This window comes from Neolamprologus brichardi, chromosome 7 (assembly GCF_056152115.1).
Source record: "Neolamprologus brichardi isolate AB-2024 chromosome 7, ASM5615211v1, whole genome shotgun sequence".
NCBI lineage: Eukaryota > Metazoa > Chordata > Actinopteri > Cichliformes > Cichlidae > Neolamprologus > Neolamprologus brichardi.
In genome coordinates this window covers 9,007,126-9,026,383 of record NC_142110.1, presented here as the reverse complement: position 1 = coordinate 9,026,383, position 19,258 = coordinate 9,007,126, and the positions used below count along the sequence as shown (strand labels likewise).

Genomic DNA, 19,258 nt, shown 5'->3' with positions numbered 1-19,258 from the left:
ACATGTTCAATATTTGCATCATTTTTTTTTATGTTAATGAAAGCTCAATGATCTGTTGCATGTCAGTATGGTGTGCATGTCACTTTAAACTCTTGGGAGAAAAGTTGAATGTCTTTATAAAAGGCAACTATGGCTGCAATATATGTTGTTTTGTAATTTCTGTCTGTACAAACAATAAAAACGCAGGCAGCTGGTTTTTCAAAACATTGTATTGACTCACTTTTTTTCCCCATAGCCTGTTCATAGAGAACAAATCTTTGCTGGCACAGTCTGCCATGCCTGGTTTCCAGTACACGACTGTTCAGGTCTAAGGTGTTGCGTATCAGTGTGTACCTTAAAACATCATCTGAAACATTACAATTGGGTAATACAACCTAAAATGAACAAACGGCAGAATAATACAGTCATTTATTTAACAAAAACAAATTTAAAAAAAAAAATGTAGGAGCAGCAGGACCTAGCAGAAAAGCTAGGTACTATCTTACAGCCTCTATAAGAGGCTAAGTACAAGCCAGATGCTGCTAATCAAATGTACTTGATGGTGGGAAGGAAGAACTCCTTTTGGTAAGTCTGTTTTATTTATAAGCATATTTAAAAACAACACAGGTTGACCAAAGTGCTGTACAATAAAACTCAGTCACAATTAAATGCTAGGGATTAATGTGTGGTAAGACACCCTAGGGGTCTCCAAAGGATGGTGGTTTGGCAGCCACGGGACTTGGGACACCGTGCAGTCATTGAGTCGACCACGAACTCCTCTGAATACTAAAGTATTCTAGAGTCGAATACGAGGCCATCTAACTGATGAATCGTGGCCAAATTGGGTAATGCAACAAAATGATCTGAAGCACAGCAGCAAATCGAAGTGTAGCAATGACATTTCAAACTCCAGACTTGCATCCAACTGAAATCCTGTCCCTGGACTGACAGCTGTGCATGAACCAACGGTGTGTGTGGTAGTTGTTCACACACTGCTTCTGTTTTGGCGTAGCTTTGGTTAAATAATGACACTGTGTAATATCTCATGCTGTTGTCGTTCATCTGAGGCTGTGTTTGAATCATAAAATCTGCTGAGCACTGTGATGTAAAAGAGGGTAAACTTTCTTACATAATTCACATGACTGTCATTTAAAAATGTCACATCACACACACAAAATTTTACTGCAGTTAAAACATACAAACTTCATCACAATTGTTCCTTTAAAGTATGATCAGTGCAGAAACTCCTGTTGTACAGTAAAAATAGTTGATCTCTCGTCACTGTTAATTATGTCAGTTTATAAAATATACTTTTTTTTAACAGCACTAGTCACAAAAGTACCATCCTGAGCTTACAATTTTTAGTTTTGTCTCAAGTATGATTACAATAAAAGAAATAAAATAGATTAAAAAAATTAAAGGTTCCATTTGGGATTCCCCCATCGACATTTATGCATAATTTGACAAGATAAGAACCTGCCAAAAAACATCTGCAATTCGTGCAGAAAATCCCCATCCAACGTTCAACAGCCGGCTGGAGATGGAGCAAAGTAGTACTGAGCCAGGAGGATGAGGTAGACGACCACCAGAGCTGTACCTGGGAGAAAAAACACCCTAAAATAAGATTCAGGTCTTTCAGCTGCCATTAGTATCAGATCCCAGATATGCCTAAGGAGTAAACAAGAGCAACTAGAGAGCAAAACTCCTTCCGAAGGGCAAGGGCTATATCCATGATGTTTTTATTACAATATGCTAATGTTAGCCTGTTGTTCTGTTGTTGTAGGGATGTTGTAGGGAGTCGTATTGAATTTCATATGACTTGATATAGTTACTTTAAATTTTTTTGGCAATAATCGACTTTCAAGGTCAAACGCTTAGCCAACTAGGGTACTCCTGTCCCCCAACGCCTAGTATATTGTTTTGAAGTTTTAAGACCATCCATAAAAAACTGGGCAACATAAAGTTTTTATTTTATTTTATTTTACTCTGTTTTTTTGTTTTTGGCTAAAGTTTTAGATTTCAAAATAGCCGCCAGTAATGCAAAAATACAGTGCATGGACCCCTTTTATAGTCTTATGTGATGTATTTCACAAAGGGGGAGCACATTGTAAAAATTCTGTTTCTTAAATGCAAATATACAGTGGGATGCAAAGGTTTGGGCAACCTTGTTAATAGTCATTATTTTCCTGTATAAATCGTTGGTTGTTACAATAAAAAAAATGTCAGTTAAATATAACATGTAGGAGACACACACAGTGATATTTGAGAAGTGAAATGAAGTTTATTGGATTTGCAGAAAATGTGCAATAATTGTTTAAACAAAATCCGGCAGGTGCATAAATTTGGGCACTGTTGTCATTTTATTGATTCCAAAACCTTTAAAACTAATTATTGGAACTCAAATTGGCTTGGTAAGCTCAGTGACCCCTGACCTACATACACAGGTGAATCCAATAATGAGAAAGAGTATTTAAGGGGGTCAATTGTAAGTTTCCCTCCTCTTTTAATTTTCTTTGAAGAGTAGCAACATGGGGGTCTCAAAACAACTCTCAAATTACCTGAAGACAAAGATTGTTCACCATCATGGTTTAGGGGAAGGATACAGAAAGATGTCTCAGAGATTTAAGCTGTCTGTTTCCACAGTTAGGAACATATTAAGAAAATGGAAGACCACAGGCTCAGTTCAAGTTAAGGTTCGAAGTGGCAGACCAAGAAAAATCTCAGATAGACCGAAGCGACGAATGGTGAGAACAGTCAGAGTTGACCCACAGACCAGCACCAAAGACCTATAACATCATCTTGCAGCAGATGGAGTCACTGTGCATCGTTCAACTATTCAGCGCACTTTACACAAGGAGATGCTGTATGCGAGAGTGATGCAGAGGAAGCCTTTTCTCCGCCCACAGCACAAACAGAGCCGCTTGAGGTTTGCTAAAGCACATTTGGACAACCCAGCTTCATTCTGGAATAAGGTGCTGTGGACTGATGAAACTAAAATTGAGTTATTTGTGCATAACAAGAGGCGTTATGCATGGAGGAACATGGATTCCACTCAGTATCAGCAGATTCTGGAGACCAATGTCCAGGAATCAGTGACAGAGCTGAAGCTGCACTGGGGCTGGATCTTTCAACAAGGCAACGACCCGAAACACTGCTCAAAATCCACTAAGGCATTCATGCAGAGGAACAAGTACAACATTCTTGAGTGGCCATCTCAGTCCCCAGACCTGAATATTATTGAAAATCTGTGGTGTGAGTTAACAAGAGCTGTCCATGCTCGGAAACCATCAAACCTGAATGAACTAGAGATGTTTTGTAAAGAGGAATGATCCAAAATCCCTTCAACCACAATCCAGACTCTCATTGGAACCTACAGGAAGCGTTTAGAGGCTGTAATTTCTGCAAAAGGAGGATCTACTAAATATTGATTTCATTTCTTTTTTTGTGGTGTCCAAATTTATGCACCTGCCTGATTTTGTTTGAACAATTATTTCACACTTTCTGTAAATCCAATAACCCTCATTTCACTTCTCAAATATCACTGCGTGTGTCTCCTATATGATATGTTTAACTGACATTTTTTTTATTGTAACAACCAAAGATTTATACAGGAAAATAATGACTATTAACAAGGTTGCCCAAACTTTTGCATCCCACTGTATATGATACAGAGCCAGCTATCCACATTTCAGCTCTAAAATCTTTTAAACTTACTTACTTTAACTTACCCTGAAAATAATCACACTTGCCATCCATAAAGATGTAGTTGACCAAGATCACACTGAAGATGCTGGCCCACAGGTGCTGGTCACTGAAAATCAGCACAAATCCCACATCCTGGGAAAGGCAGAGATTGTGTCTATTATAAAACACTGTAAAGCAGCAGAATGACTTGTATTTATATATGAATAAATGAAGGCTTACATAGAAAGCATTAAATAGGACCAGTATTGGTATTTGTAGCATGCAGACCTGCACAGCGATACAGCTTCCCACCTCGAGGCTGGAATAATAAAAGAAAAGTAGATACAAATGACACTCTTCAAACTGTTCCTGTAGCTTATTGATGAGACGGGATGTACCTGAGACTGATGTTGTTCTGGAGTGCAAACTGGATCCCGTTAACAATCTCGGGGATCTCAGGAACCATAGCCAGAACGGTCACCCCGATGAAATACTGCCAGGAGAGAAGAAAACATTAAAGCTATAAAATACAAACAGCCTGAGCGTGCTCAGATCCGTGTACTTACCTGAGAGATGTTTGGTTGGCTTAGTATGGGCTGAATGTGCTCGGTGGCAAGATCAGCACAAGCAGACATGAGCACCGTAGCCAAGATGAGGATGACCAGAGACCTCCAGCGTGACCAGTGGACCACCGTCCCGTGGTGGCCACTCACTGGTGAGATTATAGTATTGTAAGCATCAAACACAGCTCACTTTTCTCTAAAATAGCAAAATGTAACATGAAATTTTTGGCTGACCTGTTAAGTGTGACTCGTTAGAGTGATTCATACCCTGTACTTCTCCTACGTGGATGTTGTAAATGTGGGAGTGCGTCTTCAGAGTGAAGAGCAGACCGATGATGTAGGCAATGGGCAGGAGGGAACACACGGTGTACACCAGAGGCCTAAAAACAAACATTGCACAATTAATGAGCAGCAAGTGCAGCAAAATGATGATGAATGAGGCCTTAATGTGTGATTTTTAGACACCGTTTCTACAGCTTCAGATTGAATTACTCCTCTCCAGGAAGATTTGTTTCATTAGACTGGTGCAGCAGTTAGCTTTGCCACCTCACAGTGGAAGGGTCCATGGTTTGAATCTCCTGGTCGGGTCAGGACTTTCTGTGTGGAGATTGCGTGTTCTCCTCGCACCCTGCAGAGGTGAACTGTTTATTCTAATTTGACTTTAGGTTTAGATGGGAGCCTGAACGGTTTTGTGGTTTAGGTCCCTTGACAGAGTGGGCACCTATCCATGGTGAACCCTGCCTCTAATCTTGGGTCTGCTGGGATAGAGGTCAAGAAAATGGATGGCTAGGAAAAGAGAAAAGCCCTAAAAGTAATTTAGGGAATATTTAGATTTAGCAACATCAGATATTCACTTTCAAATTACAACGTCAAAATAATTCCCAATTATATCCATCTATACTTTTAACTGCTGGAGCCAATCCCAGTAACATTGGGAAAGAGAGACAGACACCGTCCACACCTTTGCCAATTCAGAATAACCACTCGGACTAACATGCATGTCTTTGAACTGTGAGACACAGACACAGAGATGATGCTCAGAAGCCCCGCAGCTGGCCAGCAGGTCCGAACCAGGAGCTTTCTTGTTGTGATGGACCGGTGCTCACCACTGCACCACCCAACAATGATCACTTTAATAAAAAGTTAAGTTGGTACGTTAAATTGGAGAATCCGCTTAGAACACCTCACCGGCCACTTTGATAGGTACACCTGTTTAATTGCTTATTAATTCAAATATGTAATTAGCAACACTAGGGTTGTTCCCATGGTCCAATGAGTCTCAATTTCTGCAACAACATTCGGGTGTTTCAGCTGCTAACCTTTCTTTACATCGCTTCCATTTTCCCTGCGCTCAAAGCAGACGTCATTGCTTTAGTCCAATCATTTTGCTGCCCGCCTTCTCCAGCCTTCATTCTGCATCCTTTTTTGTCATTCTGTTTTTTTGGGTCTCCTACAGGCCACTTCCTCACCATGTCCAGCTCAATATCTAAGCCTTCATCTTCATCTTCACCTATCCTCCAGGTGTCCTCTCATAATTCCTCACTGCTGGGCTTTGTTCTGCTATGATGGGACATCGGAGTCTAATTGCCAAATGGCTTAAATTAATTCTGTATCTCAAAAATCTTTTTCAGTTATTCCAAATGATTTCTCCCTATTGAACCGAAGGAAAAAGGGGGTCCAAGCCAGTACTCGCAAGGGGTAGCTAATGAAGTGTCCAGTGAGTGTATCTGCATGTATGTGTAATGATAATGTATCACCAAAGGAAGCACTGCATCATATTCCTTAGTTTTGCAGGTGATTTTTATACTGCGCATAATGTGAGCTGAACAGCTGTGAGGACGTTATTCTTGAAAATTAACTGTGCAGTTCTAAAAAAAAAAATGTATTAGTAGATAAATTTGAAAAATAACTTACTGGACATGGTTGTGAAACAGTGTACCATTGCTCTGTTGAAAACAACAACAACAACAACAACAATAAAAACATTGTACATGTGCAGTACAGTGCATACGGACAGGGTGTATGTCCTCCTGGCTAATGATGCCTACCAGGTCATAGTGGCAGTTGTGACAGACAAACAGCCCGCTGCTGTTGCTTGTGCTGTTTGCCCCGGTAGAGTTGGTACAGGAGTCACACACCAAGTTCCCATAAGCCTTAGAGAAGAGCGTGGGTGCAAACACACCTGCCAATAACATTCAGAGGAGGGAAGTGAGTGTTTAACACTGTTTGTAATGTTTTTAAACTATAAGATGTTTCTGGGGAGAAGAAAAACAAACTGTTCATGCTGCTTTCAGCTGACTTGATTCATGAAGACAATCAGACTTAGCTTGTATTCGGTGTTTTAAGGGCACCAGTTTGATGGTATTTGCATTTGATTATTTAATATTCAGAGATTATAATGGCCGACATCTGCTCCGGGTGTTACTTACTAACAAAAACAATGAAATAAAACTATCGCAGGCATAAACATTCGTTTTCTGATTGTGGCACATACATGCTATTCACACATTTTCAAGTGGCAGTCTGAACTGCTTCTGCAGCCTTCTGCGTGTGCTGATTTTCAAATACGTGCCTCCTATGGAGATGAAAAGCAGCGCGCAGCTCACTCCTGCAGAACGGCTGTTGAACCTTTGCTCACTGTGACGGAGACCTCCAATTATCATGCAAATGCCCTGAAAAGCAAACAAAACATGAGGTCTCACTCATACATGCTTATTTAACACATTTCTCAAACCTACGCCTTGAAATTATATATACAGTATACTGGTGCTGGCACTAACTGTGTTACTTAAAAACCGACGTACTGGCATTTTTTCTTTTTTTGTACAGGTAGACTTTCCAACATATTAGCCATTCATGTTGTTGTGCACAGCAGTGCAGTGCCAAAAGGCTGTAGGTAAGTCTTACCTACTAACTAACCAACTAACAAACCTAAGCTAAGCGAGCTAAACAAGATGAAGCTTGACTCACAGGAATAAAGAGGATACATCCAAGCAGTGTCCCAGTCAGCGCAGCCTTAACAACCTCCTCCAGACAGGTGTTAGCTTGCTGGTGACCTCTGAGCAGGGCTGTGATGTAAAAGGTCAGTTCTGTGATGGAACCAAAGGTGGCGTTCACCACAGCGCCCACAGCAAAGTTACTCTGAGCTGAAATGCTGCAAGTGCAAAAACGAAATATAAAAATCAGAGACTCTGTTCTGCTTCTCGAGGTGTTAATGGTTAATGAAAAATGCTCACCTGGCAATTCCCATGCCAATGTAATATGACAGAGGTATGATGGAGCCAATTGCTATGGTGAATTTGACATTGGAGCTGGCGTACTTGTTTTCTCTGTCAATATATCCAGTTACCAGGGCAACTATCACTAGAGGGAGGAGGTCTGAGACAGGAGTCAAGGATGATAACAGGTCTTTATATCAGACAAGGAAACACACACATTTTATGTGTAAAAGGATACTGGCAGCAAACACATTAATCCCATCAATCGTGTACTTGTAGTAGTACCAGTTGGCAGCGTGGTAGCAACACAGTAGCGCTTTGGTCTCATAGTCTTGATGCTAAAAGTAAAGAAAACCAAAGAAAATGGTGCATTAGGAACTCTCCAGGACTATGCAGTGACCAATAAACACTACGTGTCACCTGTACCTTCCTCTGTGAGCCAGCAGAGATAGACACATCCTCAGGAGGCAGCAGGAGGATGACGCCCAGAGTTCGTGCGTTCATCTTGAAAACTGGAATGGTGAAGACCAGGATCCAGGAGATGAAGCACGCCAGAGAGTGAACGACCACCAGAGGAGGATATCCCAGCAGCAGCCACACATAGGTGGCAAAACGACGCTGTACAACAAGAAGGGCACATTGTATAACGTTATGTTACACTAGTAGCAAAAAATCTGCTAAACATGCAATATATTCAGTGCTAGGTCAGTTTTACTTCTATAACCCAGTACTGCAAATTACAGCAAGCAACACCCTCTGCCCTAAATGCCAAAGTCTTGCTTGTGAATTTCCGGTATCTATATATATGTTTTTAAGTGTGAACATTTACCCAGTAAGGAGTGCGCAGAGGTCGGTCTGGCATCTCTGGGACTGGCACCTCTGTGGGTGATGGCAGCAGAAATAGTGAGTTATCTTCTTCCGCCTCCATACTGCACTCACAGTCTGGTGCGCGCTCACAGCATCGCCTCAGTGTATTTCCCATCTGGAGGAACACAACCAAAAAGATGTCTTTTACAATCATGCTTCATGATTCAGGTCTATTCAGTGGTTTTATTAAGGTACGACTTAACAACGTGCACACATTTAAGGTATTCCTGCAGCAAAGATTCTACAATGTACTTAAAACAGTGGTGTCCAAACCCAGGCCTCGAGGGCCGGTGTCCTGCAGGTTTTAAACGTGTCCTTGATCCATCACTGCTGATTTCAATGGCTATTAACTCCTCAACATGTCTTGAAGTTCTCCAGAGGCCTGGTAATAAACTAATCATTTGATTCAGGTGTGTTGACCCAGGGTAAGATCTAAAACCTGCAGGACACTGGCCCTCGAGGCCTGGAGTTGGCCAAGCCTGACTTAAAACATGCTGTAAATGAAAGAGTCAGTGGAAACATGGCATAAAATTACTGCCTACTGACTAATTAACTGCAATTAAAAAGCTTATTTTTCCATGCTGTGCATTAAATCACCAGATTAACAATTAAGCATCATCTCTTGTTCTTTTTTCAGTTTTACTATTAGATATTCTGCGTTGTTCATAGTTTTTTAGTCACCATTTGATAATATTTTAAAGTAGATGTCATAGGGATCATTTTCCGTGGAGGAGAGAAGAGTCAAATGACCCTTAAAACACCCTCTTTTTGATTGGTCAGATGCTGCCAACACCCTTTCATGTGAATGCGCAGGAGAAAGCCTGGGTTAATGTAACAAACTGATGACCAGCTTCATGTGACTGTTTATCCTGATTTCCAATTTTAGGGTAAGTAAATCCAGATAACAGAAAGATACCCTGGGAATGCTGAATGAATTCGTAGTATAGGGCCCAGGTTATGTGTTCGGCATACGCTACCATGGTGATTTAAGCAGGTAATATATAAAGACAGTTTCATGACACAGAAAACTTTGACTTTAAGCTCGTTGAGCCATTAATCTCACTTCACAGTACACCTCTCTGTGTATGGGGAACAAATACAGATGCTGTGACACAGACTAAGAGAACGAGAGACAGGGGGGATTAAGGAATAACCAACAGGAGGATAACAAGCACAATCCCATACAAGTGAAGATTATCAGGAAAATTAAGGGGACTGTCGAGAAAAGTGGGACAGAGAGAGATTGAAGTTTCCCCGGTTTACCTCTCATTACATCTGAGAGAGGGTGAAAAGGGTTAAAATCAAGTCTTTTCACAGTCTTCACTTTCATTTTTGGAGTGATAATTGAAACTCTTATTTTGCTAATAGTAACTTTATTCTTAATCAAAGGGATAAATCAAAGTATAAGTCTGAGAGAAATGTAGTTTGAGTTGTGAAAACGAGTAAAACTTATCCATAAACAACAGAAAACAAACCTTCAAACAGGAAGTACCAAAACAAAAACTAAACACGGAGACAAAGACACAAAGAAGCAATGGAGGACAGGGACATAAAACAGAATAACAAGTCAGAGGAAGGAGGCGTTAGGGACACACTGAGGGAACTCACTGAGGGTGTTCAAAGTCGCCCTTGCACCCTGAACGTAACGCAATAACAAGTTGTTGCAAATGCACTGTTGCAGACTTGTGACATCATTCAGAAAAACACGACTTCTGCTTTAATGACCACAAGTCAATGAAGAAACTACTGGATTTACTGTGAATCAGTCTGATGCCGGCTAAATGAAAAGAACCACAGACAACAGCAGGAATATTAACTCAACCCAAACAGCACCTCGTGGATTGGGTTGCCAAACGGCCACAGGAAGTAGCAGCACAGCTTCCAGCACAGTTTACCTGAAGACAGAAACAGAGTGAAGAACAAAGGGAATGGCAGATGATCAATTATTATCATTATCTATTACCTCACCTACCATACGGTACCCCAGCAACAGTGATGAACATCAGTGTGCCAACCAGGAAATATGCCAGAGAAACCCACCAACCAAACAGGAGCACGTAGGCTACGTTTCCACATGTGATGAAATGACCTGACAGCAGAAGGACACAGAGAATGAAAGAAGTGTTTCAGCAGAAATATCTTTACGCTTTTAGGATTTCTGAATACAATTTAACTTAAATTTCATTAATTAATGCAAAAAAAGAACAGAATAAATAGACAGATTTCACTTCCAGATTATTATTATCAGACACTTTTTTATTAACAATGTTACCAAAGCCTCAAAATAATAACAAAAAATTCTATTGTCATCAGATTTAGTTCAGGTAAGGATTTGTAAGTCTTATCAGTTTCTTCATTGTTGTTACATGTAATGTGTTCAAAAGAACTTGACAGACGGTTTTATATTCTACAACTAATTCATATCAAAGATGGTTTCAGTTTAAGTTTTTTTTTAAAGTAACATTCATAAAAGATTTTCTCAACTAAAAACTAAAACGAGGCACAAAAAATGTGTGTAAATTGGTTAAATGGTAACAACTGTCTTACTCCCTCTGACTCACTCCTCACTTTTTCCAAGGAGAATGATGCTATTTTACGATATTAAATCTGACTTGAATCTTTGATCAAATGTCATGATCCTGGGTCATTTGACCCAGCATTTTGAGGTTTCTTGTGTTTTTCTCATTTTGTATTATGTTTAAGTCCACTTTGTTAGTCTAAGGGTTTATTCTATAGTACCTTGGTTATTCTGTTTAGCTTTCGTTTATTAGATTCCCACCTGTGCTTTTGTGTCTCCCTCTGTGTCTTTGTGTGTTTGCTTGTGCCTTGTTTCCCCTCCTTGTGTTTTATTCCATCATGTTTATTCTATGTTTCCCCAGCTCGTTATGTCTCCTCTCTCTCCCTCATGTTTCTTCGCTCTCTCTCCTCCACTCTTGTGTCATGTTCCTTCGATTCGCATTTTATTGTGAAGGTCCCATGTTTTCTTGTCTAGTTGTGTTCCCCGTGCGTTCTCACTTCCCTCGTTTTCCTTCTGTGTATTTATGTCAGCGTCTCCCTCAGTTCTGTGTCGTGATCTCCCGATTTATGACATCAAACTTTCAAATCTATCACTATTATTATTTCTCTTATTCTAAACCGAGACGTAGTGACAAGAAAACATGTTAGTTTTTAAATACATTTTTTAAATACATTTACCCTTTCATTACAGTAATTTAGCTGTAGTGTTTCTCAGCATTTATCTTTGTGCTCAACTTCAATGACCACGACAAATAATGCACGAGATTTAACAGACTGATATCATGCATCAACACAAACTTTACATAAAACAAAAACATTAACAAAACATACCTGGACCTGAATGCGGTTTTATGACATTCAGCTCAGAGTATAGTTCTTTCACAACATCTGACCGGCCTTCAAACGGCCGCTCCGTCACATGGCTCTTCCACTTTCTAAACCCAAACTGATAAAAACGCACACACGGACAGCAATTACTCCAGTGTCCTCAACTCGGCTCACTTTCTTTTCCTGTGCAAAACTCTTCCGGTTTCTTACTCTGTAGTTGTTGACCAGTTTGTTGGCTTCCACTTCATTCTCGGCTCTGATGGTTTTCATATTTTGGATTTCCTCCCAGCTGTCTTCGCATGCATGATGGCTCCGACCTACAATGAGAAAATAACCAAGAAATGGCTGCAAATATCTCTTAATAGGAGAGCTGAATATGGATATAAAGACTGGTAAACTACACTCACATGCACATGCAGCAGTGCATTTTGTTGCAGGATATAAGGAGTGTTGTGAAGTTGGAGTGGAGGAGTCTGCGTGCTGAGCGCCACACAGTCGATCATGGGCCTGTTCATTACTGTAACCTAACAGAGGATCATGCTCGCTTGAAGAATCTGTAACACCAAAGAAACAAAAACTGAAAAGATGAAAAACTGAAAGATGTCAAAGACAGCATTCATACACCAAGTGCCATCCTTAAAAATACCCAGACTGGAACTTAGCATGAGCTGTTTTTGCCAAGTGTCCATGGGCCTGAAAAGGACATCCCATAATATATGGTAATAGGCAGCATTTTGTGTTCAATCAGGTTTTGATCAAATATACTGTTGTGGCACAGCAGTGAATTTACAATGACTTTTAGAATAATCAGACAATTTAATTTCAATTGTATTTTTTAAAGCACGGGATCACAACAATTTGGAATTTGGAAGTGAGCAATCTGGGAAAAAAGCAAGTTTAGCAACATTTCAGATTTTCACCCACAACCATCTCCAGATTTATAGAGAATGGTGATAGGTTCGTAGCATAAACCTATTCGCTGGAACGTTAAGGACAATTTGCTACACAGCAAAAAGCAAGACACAAGGCGCCAAAGTTCTTCGTGTTACTCATGCATGAGGGAGACCTGCCTGGAGCCAAGTGTCGTTCCACCACTTGACCTCCGTCAGACTCTCAGCCAGGTTCCCCATAGCATTCCTTTTATTAAGGTTACATGAATATGCATAGGGTCATTAACATATAACATCTTACATAGGTATACATGTGAACAAAGAATACTGTGTGTGTGTGTGTGTGTGGGGGGGGGGGGGGGGGGGGTCAGAGTATGACCCCATAAATGACTTCCCTAAACCTACTGGTCTGGAAAGTCCAGCAGTTCATCTAAACAAAAGGCACTCAGACTAAAACAGATATAGCTACGTTTATCCTACCATAAAACAATAAAACAATGTACGACCTCTTCCCATGCTCCCAGGATGTAGGTGTGGATTCCAGAACACTCTGGAATGCACACCAAGCATTTGCAGCCTGCTAAAGATCACACATCCTATCACTACACAATTGATTATACACCTCTAAGCATATATGGTTAAATATTTCCTAATACAAATGACAATAATAAAATCTAAACCCATCAAATGGTCTGAAAAAAACATCCACTGCCCAGAGATCACAGGAGAATGCAGAAAGGCAACATTATCTCAAAGAACCACTCTGAGTTAAGCAGAAGAGCATCTCTGAACATACAGCACTTTAAACTTTGAAGGAGATAAACTACAGCTGCAGAAGACCACACCAGGTGCCATAACCTGTCAGCTCAAACAGAAAACTGAGGCTACAATTTGTAATTCTCGCGAACATTCAGGTACAGTTAGAATTTGGAGTAAATAACATGAAAACTATGGATCCATCCTGCTGTGTATTAATGGTTCAGTACAATCAATAGTAAACTCAGGACCCCTCAGCGCCCGTCACTGATGGCTGTTTCAAGCAGAATAATGCAGCATGTCACGAACAGTTAAGCTGTGCCAAACTATTCCAACACTCGCTCCTCTGAACTGATAAGACAAATAAAGACATCACATGGAAACTGTTTCAAAAATCACTAATCACCGTAACCCCAACTCTGTAAAAGACTTCAGCAAGAAAATCATCACATGAAGAAAAATCAAAATAGCATGACTCTCAATCGATTCTCCAAAGTAATTAAAACAGTAATCAGAGAATGCCAGTTTTTAAGTATCTTGTTCCCCACTTGCACATATTGCATCTGGGTCAAAAAGTATGATGTGCATATAGAATCAGATACACTGTGTCACAGTGGACACCGGGTTTTGAGGTTTTTGTGGTTTCATGATTTCTTTTTGCTTTAGTCTTTTAATGATTAGACTTTATGTGCCCCTTGTTCTTATGAGCTGTTGGTTATTCTACACCTTGAGTCCTTTGCTTAGCTTTTGTTGGCAATAGGTTACTTGCCTTTTGTGTTCCCCATTCTGTTCTTTCACTCCTGTCTCCGTGTGTTTGTCTTTTTTCTCGGTGTTAGTTACTTCTTGTTTTATTTTGATGGTCTCTTGCCTCATATGCTTTGTATTTAGTTCTACTTCCCTTGTCTCGTCCTCTGTGGAGGATTGGAAGACAATTCTTTGCAAGATATCCCCTCATCTGTTGTTTTAATATTGGCCTTGGTGATTCTGGTGAATTCAAATAAAATATCATGTGACTGTCATCATTTTCCTACTAATTGAACCATTAAGTGACCCCCTCATGCCATACAAACAGGGGCTTTGTAAACCTGACAGTGTAGATGAGGAGATTCTGATTTGCCTTCCCTCTATGTCACTTCAAAAGCTGCACACAAAACGCCTGATCTCTTAAATTTTTCATTATTATTATTATTATTATTATTATTATTCAATGACATGATGAGACGTGTACATAGATCTCCTGAGGGGCATAAAAGGCTTTCTATCTATCTTAACTTGACCTAATTAAAGTAGCTAGATTTGTTACAGTGAAACCAGACTCGTGACAGCAATTAAAGCAAGGGATAGAAAGCGCCTGCAGCCATTCAGAAAGACACAGAAGATTGATGAATGCATGGATACATAACAAACCAGATGCATCAAAGGAAATGTGGGCACATCAGTCCTGACTTCCCTTTTTCAACAGCTCAAATTGGCTCACACACTTTTAGGTAGTCTTGTTTTGTTTCCTTGTTCTCCTTTTTTTGTTGGCTTCCTTAAGTGTGTCTGCAAATGTTATATGATGGTGTTAGTGACAGTGCACACACACAGCATTACCTCGATACACTATCGTGATTTTGTTCTTTAGTGTGCATGAGTATTTGAGAACACCGAGAATGCCTTTTAAGAAAGGAATCATCCTTGTTCCTGTGAAATCAAATACAAGTAACTAAAAATGCTGTTATCTTTAAGTGACAGAGAAGCTTGAGTAAGAATGGAAGAATTGTTTAAATATACAGTAATGAATTAATATCTTTTCTATTTCTTTGTTTAAGCCTCTATGACATGAAAACTGGACATTGGCTGTTGTAATATTTGGCTTTCAGGAACGTTTGTCAGGTACATATAAAGACACTGGACAGGAGGGCACTATTTATGACATTTTATAGGTCTATATTAATCTAAAAATTAACGGAAATATATGTTAATTAGTTGAGCGCTATCATTGATTAGTTGAGAGCACAACCGTGCCATAACTCCATAATGAGCTTCTGTAAATATCAGTGTAAACAAAGCCTACGCAGACAGAAATAAAGCGGAGACAGTTAAAATGGGGAGTGTAATAACGGTGCTGTTAGCGACACATAACAAATAAAGTTATAAGGCGCTAAATAATGAGCTCGTGCCGCTCACCTTGCGCGTGTTCAGCCGGCCTCCTCCTCCGGCTGGTCGTGTCCGGGCTCCCCGTGGACGACAGAGACATCTCCGCCGGTAAAAACACTTCACCGTTTGCTGAGTGTGTTACCGGAGCCTGACCGGATCATCTCCTCGGATGCTGCTGTCGCTGTCGCTTGGACTCACTGATTTAATGAGTGTTATGGAGCGTGGAATTGTGGGAAATGTAGGCCTCTGGCGTCTTATTAAAGGGAAAAGCCACAATAAAACGCAATAACTGTTCACTTCAGCTCAGCCGAGCCTTTGTTAACTGAAAAATAAAAATACAAAGTCGTCTGACTAAATAAATAAATATATTTTAATATATGTATATTTGTTTTTATTTCAGCTATTTAACTTTACAATAATTACATTTTGTTATTAAAAAGGCTAAGTGTGAGTGGTATGGAGTCTTTTACCCTTCTTGAACTGTTGCTAGTACTGAAGGTGTTGCCAGTTTAGTTAATTCATTTGAAAGGACTCCCGGTGTCCGGTGCAAGTCGTGAAACAAACACTTCTTATTAATTATACTTCTTATTAATTATATAATGATGCTGGCATATTAGTGAATTAAACATTGTATTTCATAAATATCGCATGGTTTGTGTGGTATACAACGAGACTATTTTAGGTTTGTGAATCTTGGTAAAATACAGAATTCGGTGTAAATAGAAAACGAGATAAATGACAGCACTGAACTTACTTACTAAATGTTATGAAATGCATCCAAACCCAGGTCATTAATACCAAGGACCAACAAACAGCTGTTTCTCTTTCTGTTTTTATCGCTCTTTTTCACTAAAAAGGTCACATCCTTCAGCTTAGTTTCACTCAATATTTTTCTCTTGGTTATTCATGCTCCACATCCAGTGGCCATACAAACGACCGCGGTTGCTATATCTGAAAAACAAAATAATAATAAACTGGGCCAATTTAGTTGTATAAATGTGTTAAAGAGTGTAGATTTCCACAGTTATGTGGTGCGTTTGACTTGAAAATGACTGTAGGCCAGCAGAAACACAGCAAATAGCTCCACGATATGGTCACATGTAGCTATGACATGAAGCGGTTTGTCCTGTTTTTAGGTTTTAGCAGAGGTTTCGTACTATAAGCACCAAACACACTTTTAAAATGGAAAAGGTTAAATAGTTGCCTTGTTTAAAAAACGCCATGAATAAGACATTAAAGCACACAATGGTTACATTATAAATCCAGACAGCAGGTTCTTTGCAAAGTCAGTGCCTTATCATCAGCTTCTTTCTTGCTACGATAAATATATCTAAATAAATTTTAAATAAATTAATTTAGAACTGTAGCACAGAAACTCCCTCACTATACTGCACACTGTCCCAGAATAGTTTAAGGATCAGACAGCTCCAGAAACCATCTGAGCTGTCCAGACTTTAGTTTTTTGGAGTTAGGAAAAAAAAACCTACACAATTTTTCAATGAAAATCACTCCACATATATGGCTGTTGTAGTTATTTTGATATTTATTATAGATGTCCATTATAGAGGTGACTGCAATTGCCAATTCACATTTAGTCTTCATATAATTTATTGAACGGCCCCTCAAATTAATAATGATCCTCTATAATTATCCACTTGTGCTTTTATACATTTCAGAAATAAATGCTTAAATGAATGTCTCAGTATTATCTGATATATTTAATATGCGTCCTTTAACTTGTGATGTTTAAGTTGGAGGTCCTGAAATAGAAATCCTGACGAGCTAGTTTGTATCTATCAGGCAAATTTTTAAATGTGTCCACCAACAGACAGAGCGCTGTCAGTCCTCGTCTCCTCCACTGGATAAACCTGTTATCATTTGCAGCAGGTTTAACTAGTGTTATAACTTAATCAGAGGAATCATGAATTTGAATTTTGGCCACATGGCCGCAACTGACAAACAAGCTTTACATTGTAGTGTAAAGTTAGAGACCTTTGCATTTCAGAAGGAAATGGTCGCACTCAGGCAGACTCAGAGTAAAGCAGTGCACACTGATTTGACTGGTGAATGAGAGACGGTGCAATCAAAAAGATCCCACAGAAAATTTGCTTAAACTCACCAGCGTGTAAAACTAGAGACTGATGATTGAAAACTCTTGTACATTTTATGTGAGCTAGGCTTAACTTTGTTGGGCACTGAATCTGGGTCAACATTATCTCCTTTTTCTCCTCTAATGGAGGCTGGTCCAGTATGGTGAAGAAGATAAGAAAGAAAGTACTGGGAAATACTGCTCCTTTACATTTAAAAACTGGCTCTCATTTCATCTACCACTTCTAGGTCATTTCACTCAGTTACTAAGTATGAAAACAAACTATTCAACCTCAGCTGCTGTGTTCCAGTCAAACATATTTTTCATCTATAAAGATTGCTTACTGTGAAAAAAAATATTTAGCATCTTAAGAATTTTTTTTTTGTGGAAAATAGTTTTTAACTAAACTTTTGCATTCAAAATAATAACCTATTATTTGACTAATCTTATGTGTAGTTTGGCATTACATTTGGCTTAGCTTAAGATTCTATGCATATATCCACTGTGTTGGCCTGTCTTCACATGTCGATGTTGCGTAAATGTTCAACTGTTAGAGGAGTAAGATAAACAGCTGACATGGTCAAATGTGAGATGTCCAGATTATTGCGTTCTGGCAAAATAAACATTTGCTGGCAAATAAAACTTGAGGCCATGCAGACCCTAAAAAGGTCTCTGTGACCCAAAGTTGGACCTGTAAATAAACTCTTTAATCTCAAACAAACAAATCATATTACACATAACCAAAAACAAATGAAGAGTAGGAGGCTGATACAACATAGGAAGGGGCTTTTGAGATCTCATGCCTACATGTAAATGTAGCAGCAAATATAAAGCATTCACTTCAGAGCTCTTTGGGTCAAAATGGGATCAAACCATGGCAAAGTCCTTGTTTTCTATAGATAAGAACCTTGTTTAACAAACACACTCCAGTGGATGTACTGGGGGCAACTCAGGGTTCAGTATCTTGTCCAAGGATGCTTCAACATGCAGAATGAGGAAGTTTGGAGCACAAACAGACCCAGTCTGTCTTATGAGCCACATTCACCCAGTTAAGACAGTACATATGGAGAAGGTGTGAAACAGCTAATGATCCAAAGCATACCACATAACCTGTAAAAGATACTGGAGTCAGTGTGATGGCACTGGGACACTAGTGTTTGTTGATGATATGGCAAAGGGCAGAAGCAGCCAAATGAATTCTAAAGTTTTCAAAGACAGTGTCTGCCCAAATCCAGCTAAACACAGTCAAACTGACTGGGGGCATTTCATAATACAGATGGGCAATGACCCAAAACATACAGCCAAAGCAACCCAGGAGTTTATTAAAGCAATGAAGTGAAATATTCTTGAATGACACACTCAGTCACCTGATCTCAACCCAAGTGATCACACATTTCACGTGTTGAAGACTAAACTTCAGACAGGAAGGCCTGCAAACAACAGTAAAGGCCTGGCAGAGCATTAAAAAGATGGAAAACCAGCATCTGGTGATGTCCATGAGTTCAAGAATTCAGGTTGTCATTGGCTGAAACCAGAAATAAACATTTTATTTTCAGTTATTTAATTTGTCCAAATAGTTTTGAGTCCCAGAAATGATGGGATTGTGTTAAAAATGCTTTAGTTCCTCAAATTTTTATGCAGTCTTTTTTGTTCAACCCAGTGAATTAAAGCTGAAAGTCTACCATTTGACTGCATCTGAGTTGTTAAATTTAAAATTCATTGCGTTAA

The 19,258-nt window shown here is 39.5% G+C and overlaps 1 protein-coding gene across 1 annotated transcript; it reads right to left on the bottom strand.

Annotated features, from left to right (window-relative positions):
• Positions 1 to 233: 233 nt before the first annotated feature.
• Positions 234 to 15,717, bottom strand: cax2 (cation/H+ exchanger protein 2). Its single transcript, XM_006789519.3, has 20 exons — positions 15,472 to 15,717; positions 12,064 to 12,210; positions 11,867 to 11,973; positions 11,660 to 11,774; positions 10,284 to 10,400; positions 10,145 to 10,206; positions 8,274 to 8,426; positions 7,871 to 8,062; positions 7,683 to 7,782; positions 7,463 to 7,604; positions 7,197 to 7,380; positions 6,799 to 6,898; positions 6,275 to 6,408; positions 6,141 to 6,172; positions 4,461 to 4,606; positions 4,230 to 4,375; positions 4,062 to 4,156; positions 3,904 to 3,982; positions 3,708 to 3,816; positions 234 to 1,576 (listed from the first exon to the last, which is right to left on the bottom strand). Exons 1-20 carry the CDS (start codon positions 15,539 to 15,541, stop codon positions 1,503 to 1,505), a joined length of 2,304 nt encoding a protein of 767 aa, XP_006789582.2. The 5' UTR covers positions 15,542 to 15,717; the 3' UTR covers positions 234 to 1,502.
• Between the last annotated feature and the right edge of the window lie 3,541 nt (positions 15,718 to 19,258).

What these genes read in the sequence shown, in the direction of transcription:
- cax2 (XM_006789519.3), bottom strand. Translation starts at nt 15,541, where the DNA reads ATGTCTCTGTCGTCCACGGGGAGCCCGGACACGACCAGCCGGAGGAGG. An exon ending in TTGGCAACCCAATCCACGAG is followed by an intron (nt 8,427 to 10,144) that starts GTGCTGTTTGGG and finishes GTGTTCCTCCAG; the next exon opens with ATGGGAAATACACTGAGGCG. An exon ending in TCCTATTTAATGCTTTCTAT is followed by an intron (nt 3,817 to 3,903) that starts GTAAGCCTTCAT and finishes TGCCTTTCCCAG; the next exon opens with GATGTGGGATTTGTGCTGAT.